This window comes from Rissa tridactyla, chromosome 1, assembly GCF_028500815.1.
Source record: "Rissa tridactyla isolate bRisTri1 chromosome 1, bRisTri1.patW.cur.20221130, whole genome shotgun sequence".
Taxonomy (NCBI): domain Eukaryota; kingdom Metazoa; phylum Chordata; class Aves; order Charadriiformes; family Laridae; genus Rissa; species Rissa tridactyla.
The window spans coordinates 89,035,758-89,049,233 of record NC_071466.1 but is presented as its reverse complement, the minus strand read 5'-3'; the positions used below and the strand labels follow the sequence as shown (position 1 = coordinate 89,049,233).

The window sequence follows — 13,476 nt, the reverse complement described above, 5'->3', positions numbered from 1 at the left end:
ACCTAAATGTTTAGTAGGACTGCCAGGCACAGAAGAGAGTCAGAAAAAGCAACAACATACATTAGTGCCACTCTTTCCTGTCCAAAATCTCTTTTGCTTCTGAGTCTCTGCAAGACAAAGACTCAATCATCACTTCAAGCACTGTGACAGTAATTTCACTGGAATTAATTTTTCAGTTTAAACTAATCCTGCATTATTTTATTATTTTTTTTTAGCAATAGAACTGAACTAAATCACAGAAATCTGAACAGTCTTACTTATGTGAAAATAAAAATTCAGTGGTATTTTCAGAAGCATAACTCCTTAGTTCAATGCAACAGTATAAATAATAGATCTACTCATATTTTCTCTACCAGCTTGGTTCCAAACTCATTCTGCTGCCAGCAATACTTTAATTTTGCTACGAAAAAAAAATGCCTTTGTCCATTTTATTTTAATTCCATTTTCCGTTAGTAATGTCTGTATGACAGTTATCACGATTCCATTATTTTACACATAGAATATTCTATATGACAGACATAAATGCTGTCTTTCATGAGCAGAACCACAGCTCCGTAAATCAACATTTCTTCACAGCACACAGCAAATATCTTCTTCTGTGATTACATGATACATAAATGCACTTATACAGCAGACCAGCACAGCTGAGTACCTGCCAAAAGATGTATTTAACATCTAACCACCACTGTCCAAAGCTCCTCAGTCAGTTTTAAGGGCCTCTGGGTTCTCAGTGGAGCTGGGCTCATGCCTGAGGACCAGAAGAAAGGATAGGACACACATACGCAAACTGACTCAGCCTGCGCTGTGTCCAGCTATGGCATCACGTCACCACACCAGCAGTGACAGGTCCACTCCAGGATGGGGATTCCTGCACTGGATTCCCCTCTACGCATCTGTGCATCACTTAGGGCATGACTATACCGGGGGGCGTGGCAGACAGCTAGCAGCTCCCCCAGCTGCACTTCAAACAAGCCAGAAGCAAGTGTTGTGGTCTGAAGGCACAGACCATCATCGGTGTCATGCTGGTGTATATATACCCCATGGTATAGGCTGCCAAGCTGCCTTTGCCATGGCTCTAATAGCTCATGCACCTGAGCTAAGCTCAGACACATCCTTAGCACTTCAGAAGAGCGTACCTCCTCCTGCCTTTATTTTCAGGCAATGTTCTATGTTTTCCAGTGCAATTATGTCCTAAAACAAAAAACCAAAACAACAATAACAAAAAAAACCCAATTAACAAAACCCCCACAACTCAAAATTATCTGTCTCTTGAAACTGCATTAGATATCCTTACCAAACTAATTTTGCACCAGAATCCGAAGGATTTGCAATAACACAAAGAAAAATTCACTTTTGGCTGGCCTTTGGCACATTAGTGAGATGCAGAAACTATTGTGTTGCATTTTTTATAGAACCTCCCTCCTGGATTCGTTTCACTGCTCACTGCCAGAGCTCCTCATCAGTTGACCCGTACTCCCACTGTCATGCCACCTCTTGCTAAAAGCACGCCCACCTTGCTGCAAAATTGTTTCTGCTGGTTTTGTTTCAGCTCTGGGAAAACAGCAGGTTTAACAAAAACCACTGCTCTGACAAAATAGAAGTCCCCAAGGACACAAAAAGCCTGGTGTGCTGGAGATCTCTGGCACCAAATGCTGAGAGAAGGACAGCCCCAGGGACTGGGAAAGGGTAAGGAAGCTCCCTCCCCATCACAGCTGTATGGGATATGAGTTACCACAGCATTTCTTTTGGCAGTTTTATGCAAAACTCTGAATAACCTGTTCCAGGGAGGGACAACTCCTGACCTTAGCCTCTGCTTGCATCAGTTTATATTCATTTAACATTTTCAAGGTTATCTTTGCTTAGCAAAGGTTGCAGAGCAACTTTTTTTTTTTTTAACTAATAGAATGTGGAAAATACTATTTTCATTTATAGCCACAAGTGAGCATCAGACCCAGTCTAGCTACAGCTGAGACCAGACATGGCACTACTGAGCTGAGACCAGACTACTTACACTACTTTAAAACTGAAATGGGGACTATGAACCTAAACACAAGTGTTAACTTCGCTCAGGACTTGCAGGTGTTCTCTCTGGAAAGAAATTCCTTTTGCTTGAACAGGGACCTCAACCAGCAGTGTACCAGTTAGTGTGCCCCCACCAGTTGTCCATGCCTTCTAAATACATGGGGGAAAGTGGATGCTTACATAGACAAAAACGTAAGCTGCTGAATATAGAAAAACATAGACATGATATGCTCTACCTTCTACTCGAGATCAAATCCCTCTCTATTCCAAATCTTTACATATTTTTATTTTTAAATAAATTATACATATGTATTTATTTCCACATTGATGGAATTCACCACTTACTCAGAGAACTGAGCGCAAGGCATCTCACAGCTCCCTCCCGAAGGAGGGCAGCTCAGGAATCCTTTATTTTTAGGGACAGCATCCTGGCTTCTGAAAGGCCACTAAGGGAGCAAATTCCTGAGTCTGATGACCTCTGTGTGGCAAAGCTTCTCTAAAGCAATACCAGTACCTGAAGCCGTTTAAACATTTCACAGATTTGCTTCATACCTCCATGACTAGTACAATACCTGAGTGAGCTGAAGTGCTGCTAAGGCTCCTGGTCCCACACAGCTTGGTGTCCAAGGCTGAAGGTCCATCTGGAACCCCAGCCCATGACCCTGCCTTGCTGCGCTTCCTGCCCATTCCCAGTGAGTGGGCAGCTTTCCTCTTGGTGGCTCAGGTAGGCATGTACAGGACATGGAGAAGAGCACAGCCAGGAAACGCACATTCATTGGAAATAAAGAGGGAATGACAAGTAGATACCCGAGCATGCCCTTGTAGACGACTCCTGCATGCAGACAATGGGTCTCCCATACCTCAGTATCTGTTATGGTTGAGCTGGGAGACTATATTGTCTTTGTAACTGTTCGTCTACAGGAGGTAGTTTTACTTGGTAAAACAACAAAGATAATGAAAGTTAAAGTTGAAACTGTCTGAGATTTCTAGGGTTGGTGGTGGACTTCCTGCCCTTTGAAAGAATTAATCTGTCTTTTAGCATACCAACGCTTTCCTGTTGCATTTCTACCTCAAAAGTTTCAGATTCACCCTGAGCACCTGCAGGTGTGTCCATCCATCTGTCTCCCTCCTTCTATTTCACGCATGAGATTTGTCACAAGTTTTTTGATGTCACGCACCCATTCTGGCCTTATGGCATCGTGGTGGAGTCTGAAAAATGACAGCTGCAAGATCAGGGTTAACTACAATTTCCTCTCCCTTCACCTGTTTTCCACTATCTGTTTGCACGGTGCTCAGGTTATTAATGGAACTGACATCCCAGCACAACTGAGTGAGCAGTAGCAGCAGCCAGATAACAAGGGAGAAGATGACAGCAGTGATCTAACCCCAGAGATAAGAGATAAGCAAACACGCCATGGCTATTAGTTTCAACTCTGGCCAATGGAGAAGAACATCTCCCGCCGTTACTGAACAGGAAAGCCCAGTCCTCCTGAGAAGGTTAAATTAAATTCAGAATGTGAGAGAGATTATTCTTTGAGTTCAAAAATTAAAGTTTGTGAGGAGAAATAAACATTTGACTTCAAAAAAAAAAGTGTTGTTGATCTGATGGAAAATGAAGACCTGTTTTCATTCAGAAAAAAGCATGGAACACTTTCACACCAGAATGTACCTTGCATTCTCTGTATCTTCCACGTGAAAATTGTTATCCTAAACATTGGCATTTCCCAAACAGCTATCTCAGGGATGGTGTGGGAGTGGTAGCTTCAGTGTCCTGACCAAATTCCAAACTAGCAAAGAAAGGCAAACTTTTCAAATCCCCTATATCTTTTCTGAGCTGCACAGCATCTGCTTTACTTCCTGCTTTCTATCGAGTTGTCACCTTCTCTTTACATGTCCACACACAGAGTCGGATAAAGATGAGTTACACCATGAAGATAAGCTCCTGGTGATACATTTAATGCCCGAGAGAACTGCAGACATGTAGGAAAAGAGTTAAAATGTGACTCTGCCTCTTCTGGACTCCAACCCATGTTTCAACTTTATCAGGAGACCTGCTCATTGCTCCCTGCAATGCAACTGCTACAATACAGGCAGCACATTACATTTTCGCATCCAAGAACTAGTCCAGTCAGAGACTGCCCTCATTTCAGAAAGTTTACTTCCACAAAGGAAAAGTGTGGCCAAAGTTCAATTGGCACTAAGCACAAGTATGCTGTCCAGTTTAGAAATGACAAGGTTGTTTCAAGAAGATCTGAACAAAACTTGTAAACCCAGTAAATTTGGAAGTCTGCAGTCACCCCCATTGGCTTTTGAACAGGAATGAAGTGCCTAAATGCAATTACAGCCTTTGGAAATTCCTCCCTCTTTTCCTAGTTCTGAAGCGAGTTTGGCAGCTTGTTAGTGCCCTGAAGCAGTCTTACACTTGGTGAAGTTCTCCGAGCTCCTTGAAACAAAGATATAAAGTCATCCTAAAAGAACCATTAAAAGGTGTCTTGGGATCTTTGGTTTCGAAACTCCACCCCCCTCTTTTACAAAGTGTTGTTCTGTCAGCCTCGTGCTGGCCTTCATTCCAGAAAAAGCCCAAATGACATATGGGAGGTGTTGAGATTCAGGGCTAGTTTCTCTGTCGCATTTTTTCATTATTTTACATAGGGTGGGTCCACAGATCCCACAAGGCACAAAAGGCATTTTTTATTTTTGCATTGGATGATTTTTCATCTTTGTGCAAAATTAGCATGGCATTAAGCAAGATTAATTTCAGCTGCTGAAGCTGTGGCATCTGGCCTTTTTATCTGGGTATACCTCAGATCTTCATGAAAAGTTATTTTTCAGAACTGTATCTAGTGCATGCCCTGGACAGTCTATCTGAACAAACGCAGGAGGCTCCATACTCCCTGGCTGTATTGCAGTGCCAGGGTTATACATAAGCAGAAGTGGGCACCAGAATAGAACAGACAATGATGATTCTCTGGTTTCACCACGACAAGAAGGTAGGGGGAGAAGGTGACCTTTTCCAGACAAGCAAAAGGAGATGCTTTCTTACACAGAGCACAGTGAGGCGATGGAACTCATTGCCATGGGAAGCTGTGGACGATAAAAACTGTCATGGGTTCAAAAAGTCATTAGACAAATTCACAGCACAAAAATATGAATAAATACAAAGACACCACTTCTGGCTCAGGAAGCAACTGAGCTGCAGATTGTCAGAGGCCGGGAGAGGATATCAGGAATGTATCCCTTTATGCTTGCCCTGTCCTTATGTTCCTCTCTAAACATCTGCTACTGTTTGGCCACTGTCCGAACCAGACATTGGAACCTCTGGTCTGAGCAGTATGGCTGTCATGTTCATAGTGAAATCACCCAAATGTGAAGAGAGAGAGACCACAGAGAACTGGGAAAGATGGCAGGGGCTCAGCTAATTGACTGGAGGGCTGGATACAGCCAGTAAGTTCCAGCTAGAGAAGCAAATGGCTTCAGTGGGATAACCCATGGACACCTATCTCATTTAAAGTACCTATACTTTGTTAAATAGGGGCTTGTACAGATGGCTCTTGATTTCCTAAGGGCTATTGGCCAAAATTGCACTGCGTTATCTAGGGAGGTTTGCTCTAGCTCTCTGAAGCAGGAGGACAAACCCCATAGGGTAAACAAAGTTACCTAACACTGCCTGAGAGAGACACCAATAGCTAGGCACTGTCCTCATATTTTCTGTGGTTCTCTTGCCTTGGTCTTCAGACTCAGAGAGATGCGAAGAAAACAAGTGTTGCGCATACGACTTCCTTAGAGAGGAATAAAGCCAAGCCGCAGGCAAGAAATGATTGCACAGTGACCTTGGGATTTGTGCTCCATGACCTACAGAGGTTAATAATGTTACAGAAAAAAACCAACTTATTAGAGAAAAACAAGCTTTTTTTGGCTTATCATCCCCAATTTAAAAATAGTCCTGCAAAGCAAAAGAATAACTTTCTACAATACAGGCTATTATACGAGAGATTTAAAAACTTTCAGAAAACACCCATTTGTGTAAAGGTCTCTTTTTCAAGCCTCCAGTTAAACCCAAGTACAAAGGGCATTTCAGGAAGGAAAAAAAGTGATAAAATAATGGCTCCTGCCCAGGAAAGAGAATAGTTTTACATCTCAGTGATGATCTTCCACTGAATTATGCTTTGAAGAGCAGCAGCAATAAATTACCGTTTTAAAGATGGGAGCCCTGATAACACAAGTCATGTCAATGGAGCTTCAGTTGCGGGTTCTCCCTTTTCCCTGTGGCCCACCCGTACAAAATGCAGCTGTCAATACCATTTGGCTGATATAGCAGGCTGCAATCCGCACCTTCATTGTGAGGGAAACAAAATGCTCTCCTCTCTCCCCTCTCCTCCTCATATGCCATCCTTCTCAGGGGCTGTAAGGTGGCCCAGAGCTCACCGGGTGCCTGGGCAGACGACGAGGGATTTTTCTGCATGGCTTCTGTAACTCGCAGCCCAAGCGCTTGGAGTCTCTTGCCAGACACAGCCTTGAAGCTGCGCTCATGTGAATAATTTCTCTGTTCTTCAAACGAGGGCAAAATTTAATGAACTTTACAAAAGAGAGGCTAAAAGGGCAAGAAGAGGAACCTTCTGCTTTTTTTTTTTTTTTTTTTAAATCAGAGCTCTCCGTTGAAAATTCGGGAGGTTGAGAAGCATAGTTTAAGCAAATTTCAGATGACAGTCAAATACAGAGCAATAAAGCAAGGCTCGCACAGAGCAGAGGAGGAAGGACAGGGTAGCGAACAGAGCATCACAGCACAGAGCCGAATGCTCCTCTCCGACTCGGAGCTCCTTTGGAAGCAGCATGAGCTCCATCCAGAGAGCTAGGTGAGAACTGCACGTGAAGACACACCGAGTCACCTAGCCCTGTTAAAATCTTTCTTTGCAAGACTGGCTTTCAGGTGGTCTGGTTTAAATCCATGTTTCGATCACAGAAAGAGAGGACTGGAGGGAGGAGAGAAGGAAATTATTTGATGTTATCTCATTATACTGTTTTGTTATAGAGGGAAAGTCAAACCTTAACTCCAAAGTACACAAGGGCTAAAAGGGTGATTCTCAGAAATGAAGGCTGCAAGACATTTGTTCCTTATGTCACATGGACTCGTTGATTTGATCCTTTTAACATGGTTTGGGCTCATCATATTAGTAGTGTCCCCTCTGTGTAACTTAAAACAAAAGAACGGACACAGAGTCACCAATGGAGAAACGTTTCAGTGATTAGATAGAGCTGACTGTCTGCCTAAAGCAAAATTCAAGCATCGATTCTACCATAGGGCCTTTTGTAAGTCCTTCGGAGGTCAATGGTCTCTTTGATTGCAAAGCATCAGGCTGACAGCAAGGTATACAAGTTTGGCCTCAGCCAAGTGCATGAGAAAGGTGGGCATCAGTCAGAAAACAGGCAGCAGAATGCACACAAAACAGCGAGTATCCAAATCAGGGAGAGGATTTGAGTTAATTCTCTTTCAAGCCTGCCAAGTCATTTGCATTACAGTGTTGTCATCTAAAGATATAATCACATAAGGAACAGAAGAGTAGTCTGAGATGAGATGTTTTTCTAGGAAAGTTCTCCGTGCTCACAGTCCAGACATCCACATTGACCTTGTTGTTCTTTCAGGAAGTGAGTAAAAATTTTGTTAGTGACCTGAATACGCCTGAAGTTCACGAAAAGGCTAATGACACATTAAATGGATCACATGGAGTAGGCCCAGTAAACAAAAACCACCAGGTTTCTACAGTTCCTTTCTTCATAGAGCATTTGAAGAATTCAAGAATGCAATGAGATGAAAAATACAGAGGAAAAGCAAAATACGTGAATTACAGTCGTTCCCAAGAAGCTTGTGGTTCATATAGGCAGGAGCTCTACTCTGCATTGCTATAAGGGACAATGTTACAGCTAGTGATGAAGACATAAAAGACTAAGACATTCTTTACCTAACTAGTAACTTCCTTTCTTTACTTAATTGATAATGGAAGAATAGAATAGAACATAGACTATAGAATACACAATATTGCATTTGGAAAGGACCTATAATGATCATCTAGTCCAACTGCCTGACCATTTATGGGCTAACCAAAATTTATAGCATGTTATCAAGGGCATTGTCCAAATGCCTCTTAGTCACTGACAGGCTTGGGGCATCGATCACCTCTCTAAGAAGCCTGTTCCAGTGTTTGACCATGCTCTCGGTAAAGAAATGTTTCCTAGTGTCAAGTCTGAACCTCCCCTGGCCTACCTTTGAACCATTCCCATGCATCCTGGCACTGGATACAAGGGAGAAGAGCTCAGCACCTCCCTCTCCACTTCCCCTCCTCAGGAAGCTGCAGAGAGCAATGAGGTCACCTCTTGGCCTCCTTTTCTCCAAACTAGACAAACCACAATTCTTAGCTACTCCTCAAAGGACATGCCTTCCAGCCCTTTCACCAGCTTTGCTGTCCTCCTCTGCATGCATTCAGGCACCTTCACATCCTTCCTAAATGGTGGGCTCCAGAACTGCATGCAGTACTCCAGGTGAGGCCACACCAGTGCTGAATACAGCAGGATAATCCTGTCTTTTGACCGGCTACTTATGGTGGGTTTGATGCACCCCACGATGCGGTTTGCCCTTTGGGTTGCCAGGGCACACTGCTGACTCATATTGATCCTGCTGATGAGCAGCACCCCCAGATCCCTTTCTGTAGGGCTGCTTTCCAGCCACTCCCAATTTATACTTGTGTCCAGCATTACTCCATCCCAGGTGCAGAATCCGATATTTGGACTTGTTAAATTTCATCCCATCAATCATTTCCCAGTGGTCCAACCTGTCTAGATCCTTCTGCAAGGCCTCTTGTCCCTTCAGAGAGTCAACAGCACCTCCCAGTTTAGTGTTGTCAGCAAACTTGCTAATGGCGCATTCAACTCCAGCATCCAGATCATTGATAAAAATATTGAACAGAATTGGCCTTAAGATTGAGCCCTGAGGAACACTGCTGGGGACCAGTCGCCAGCCAGATGTAGCCCCATTGACTACAATCCTTTGAGCCCTAATGTTTGGCCAGTTCTTCACTCAGCATCCCATGTACCTGTTCATCTCCCAGTTGGACAACTTGTCCAGAAGGATGCTGTAAGGGACAGCATAGAATCATCAAATAGAATCATAGTATCCAAAGCCTTACTAAATTCCAGAAAAACTACATCCACTGTCTTCCCTTCATCCACTAGGCAGGTGACCTTATTGTAGAAGGATATCAGATTAATAATGCAGTAGGTGCCATATTTTGTTCTGGAAATAGGAACAAGCAGAAGATGCTCACATAGGACTGCAACTTATTTCCAAGCAGAACATCCTACCCTAATAAAAAAAAAATACCACGGAGGTGTTAGTAACCACAGAGAACTAGAACAGTTTTATATGTTATTGGGCTCAGCCCAGCAATCATTGGCTAAAATACTATGGTTTGCTTACACAGAAGATCAAAGCAGAGTCCTTTCTGGCCTTTGTCTGAAAGAAGCATCCCACTTCAGCATCCCCTGTGCTCTGTCATAACACTAGTTTCTATTTTGATAGTGGTCAAAAATGAAGAGTAAACCTGAGAAGACCCCCAGGACAATACAACTTGATCTTCAATTCAAGAACAAACTGAGCTCTTTCCTAAATTGTGACATCCATGGCACTTGCACTGTCCTTACAGATGTGGCTGACACTTATTGATGAAGAAATGTCACTTTTACGGATCTATATAATAAAGTAATAAAGTAATATAATAATACTGGGTGGTTTTTTTTTTAAACACCCAAACAATCCCCACTTCAAATTTCCTGTTGTCTATGCTACTTTAATAAAGTGTAATTATTAAAAAAGTGACAGCATAATGTGCTGGGCTCATGAGATTTAATTGGAAAAGAGTAACAGATTTTGAAGGTTCTGTTGTATTATAAATTCTAGATTTCCCCAGAGAATTATCTGACCATACATTTAATGAATCTATTTCTTGAATTAAAAACATGCCTATTCAAATGTCTCAGGATAAATCCAATATCTATCATTAGTAACAAATAGCATTTAATAAACATGCACAAACTCCAAGTCTTGAAATCTACCAAAATGTCTCTCTAGACTCTTTCCTTCTAGCCAAGCAGCAATTTTGGTGAATTTGAACTTAAACGTACAGTCATAAGTCCTACCGCATAATTGTTGCTGCAATTTCTAAGTCATTACTTAACACTTGTGTCTCACAAGCTTGACCTTGTTCCTGTGCCAGTAAACTATAAAATTGTTGTTCAAGTCAGTGAGAATGGATTTAAACCATTTGCTATTCATAGTACTATGGCTTGTAGTATTATTTTTATTGTACTGCTTGAATTTAGTTTGTCATGCATTGTTCGGCCCAGACTCACCGCATTAACGTCAGAAACTTTAGGAGATGCCTAAATCGTGAGCAAAGTGCCATAAGCTTCCTAAATGTGTCAAAAGAGGGAAACAGGCACCTCTATCTACAAAAGACCTAACCTACCTTCTGAACAAAACTCTCCCTAAACTGGGAAAGGGAGAGCTTTTTAGGGAGTTTATTAGTTTGTGGCAATGTTTGTATTGTTTCTCGGCTGAAAGCCAGGTCGCAAATTTTGAACAAAATGGTTAAGCAGATTGTTCGCTAGAAAAATCAACATCAGACTTGCATATGCCTGTAAAGGAATATAGAAATATCTCAATTAAGGAAATAATTAGAAAATCTTCCTGCTCTTATTTTGCACCAAATTTGTCAAATATCTAAATTACAGGTACTTTTATTTCTAAGGGTATTTCTAGCAAAAAACCAAGCGTAACAGCCAGGAAGAAGTAATAACTGCTGTCCATTTACCATGAGGTTAGCAGGAAATAAATGGCATCTTACTATTGTTCTCTTGCTACAGAGTTTGTTGGTGCATTTATGCAGCTCTGTTTCATTTGCACATCTGTGAAGAGCACTTCTGTACAAAATGTAAATGGGCTGTGTATGGAATTTAAAACTTTCCAACGATAAAATGTCTCAACAGCCTTTCCATCAGAATTACCAAAAAACTTTGAAGTCCATGTTTGTTTTTAAATCAAAACACCTCTATTTTTATTCAAGCACAGAGAGTAGGAACAGTTCAGCTGCACTTGCATGTCAGTTTATTCAAAGAGGGTGTTTACCAATTCACTCATATCCCACTGCCTCAACAAATAAGGGCACAGTCCTACACATTGACCTCCACTCTTCTTTGTTTACACCTCTTCCAACTGAGCTCTGCATTTGGACAAGCTCCCTTTCCACATACCGCATGCTGTAAACATGGGAATAGAGTGAAAAGGGAGCTTTGAGTAACTCCTCCTGCCTTCACCTCTACCTCCTGCATTTTATTGTCGCTCCATCTGAAAGTAACCAGGACCAGTAATGCCATCCTGGATCGTGACACTTCACAATTGGCATTATTTTATCAGTACATGGATGTTCAGCTGGGATGGTCATTGCACTCCTGGAAAATGGCTTTCAAGTTAGGCCTCCCACAACGACATTGGAGAAGGTATAAGACCTGTCCTATTCTCATATATCCTTCTAGGCTGGACCCTCCATCTTCACACCGAACACCCAGATGTTTTAGACACCATTTTCTGTTTGTAGGCTGGAGTGCCCCCGACATCCCAATCAAGATGAAGATGTTGTCAAGATAAGCCACTGTACAGGCAAATCTGAAATGAGCTCACAGCCTACATCAGTCAGAGCCAGACGGGGAAAGATGAAGGCAAGGGAGGAAGAACAAGGTAACAAAAATCAGTTCAGCAGAGAAGCAGGAGCTCAGATGGCTCAGCTTCTAGCAAAACAAATGTGGCACATGTCCCTTCACAAACAAAACAATGGGTAATTAACTGGAACAGCAAGTACAGTCCATGACATTCTGTTCTCACTCAAGTCAAATCGTCACCGTAACAGGATTTTACCCATTCGACATTTATATTTGTTACCTTCTCATAAGCTTTTCTTTTTGTTTCAGAGTCCATCCAGTCATTTTCCTTTTCCAACATGTCAATAAAAGCCCAGCGAATTCCTTCAGTCAGCTCCTCCATCTGCAAAACATTTAGCAAACCTCTCCCCAGTAAAATATGTCATGGCAGAATCATTATAAAAAAAGGTTTGGTGTATGCAGGAGCAATGGATTTCATTAGACCATGAATGATTCCAAATCAGACAGTATCTGATGTTCTTTCTTAAAGGGTGATTTCTTCTTTCTCTGACCTCAGACACTTCCTCTGAAAATAAGTTTCTCCATTTTCTTTTCCTTCACTTGTACCACACAACCTGTTAATTGCTGATCCTTTCACGTCACAATTGCAAGAATGTCTGTCTTGAAATCATAAAAAATACTGGGACATTTGCAGTGATTTGGGGAGATTTCAGACCATTTGGTTCTAGATCACTAGCCCATGCAGAAGAAGTAGCCAGCTGCAAGGCATTTGCACAAATAAAGCCTTTTCTGCAGAGAGCATCTGCAGCCCCGTTTGGTTTATGTCAGGCTGACACACACCTTATTAATACTGCCAAAAGGACTGAATTTGGGCTGACAGTATCACGGTCCAAATACAAAGCAGTATGCAGGTATTTAGCCTGTATTTAGCTGTATTTGTGAAGTACTCCTAACCTTCGCCTACTGCAGGGATAGAGGCCATGGCTCACGACACTGAGCAGCCTTACCTCTTTCTGTGGTCTTGAACCACCAGTGACAGCTTGCATCTGTGCAAAGCTAGGAAAAACCACAACCATTTTAGCCTGGCTGCTTCTTCAGACAAAGCCATAAGCATAACACAAGCAAGAAAAAAAAAAAATAATAGGGGGAAAAAAAACAAAACTGAAATGACAGAAAACAAGAAATCTAATGGCTAAGCATTATATCAGTCTAAAGAGCAGAAACGTCCTAATGCCCATGCATCCGACTAGCAGCACAGAGCAGGACGGCGTACGCAATCAGTTGCTTCTGTTTCTATCAGTAGATGAACCTGATGGCAGCTAGCCACTGAGAATACTGTGAGAGTGAGGCAATTCGGGGGATACAGCCATCGCTGGAGTCCTTTAGCACAGACCAAACCAGAGTTGAGATAGCACAAGACATGACAGATAATCGTTACGTGAAGACTTATTGGATCTTCGTGTTATCAGTTACGTTACATTTAAAAATAACGAAAATGTCAAGTACTGGAGATTTATGTAATTATATTCTGTAGATCTGGTAGCTCTGAAATGTCATTAAAAGTGGGGACTTAACCCTGGAAAGTAATGTTACCTTTAGCTAAATTGCCATTTATGGATCAGATGTATATCTTAATCTGGAACTGTTATTTATTTGTGGCGGAGACAGACAAAACACAGCAAAGCTCCTTTGATCATTCATTTTTCCCTACCCTTTTCAAAAAATATTTTCTTATTTTTAGAGACAATA

The 13,476-nt window shown here is 42.0% G+C and overlaps 1 protein-coding gene across 1 annotated transcript in view; it reads right to left on the bottom strand.

The window, feature by feature from the left end:
* PHEX (phosphate regulating endopeptidase X-linked) overlaps window positions 1-13,476 on the bottom strand; it is a 104,671-nt gene that overhangs the window by 42,074 nt on the left and 49,121 nt on the right. Inside the window, exon 12 of the mRNA XM_054212651.1 lies at window positions 12,008-12,109. Coding sequence (XP_054068626.1) covers window positions 12,008-12,109 — 102 coding nt within the window. The remainder of the gene's footprint in view (window positions 1-12,007; window positions 12,110-13,476) is intronic.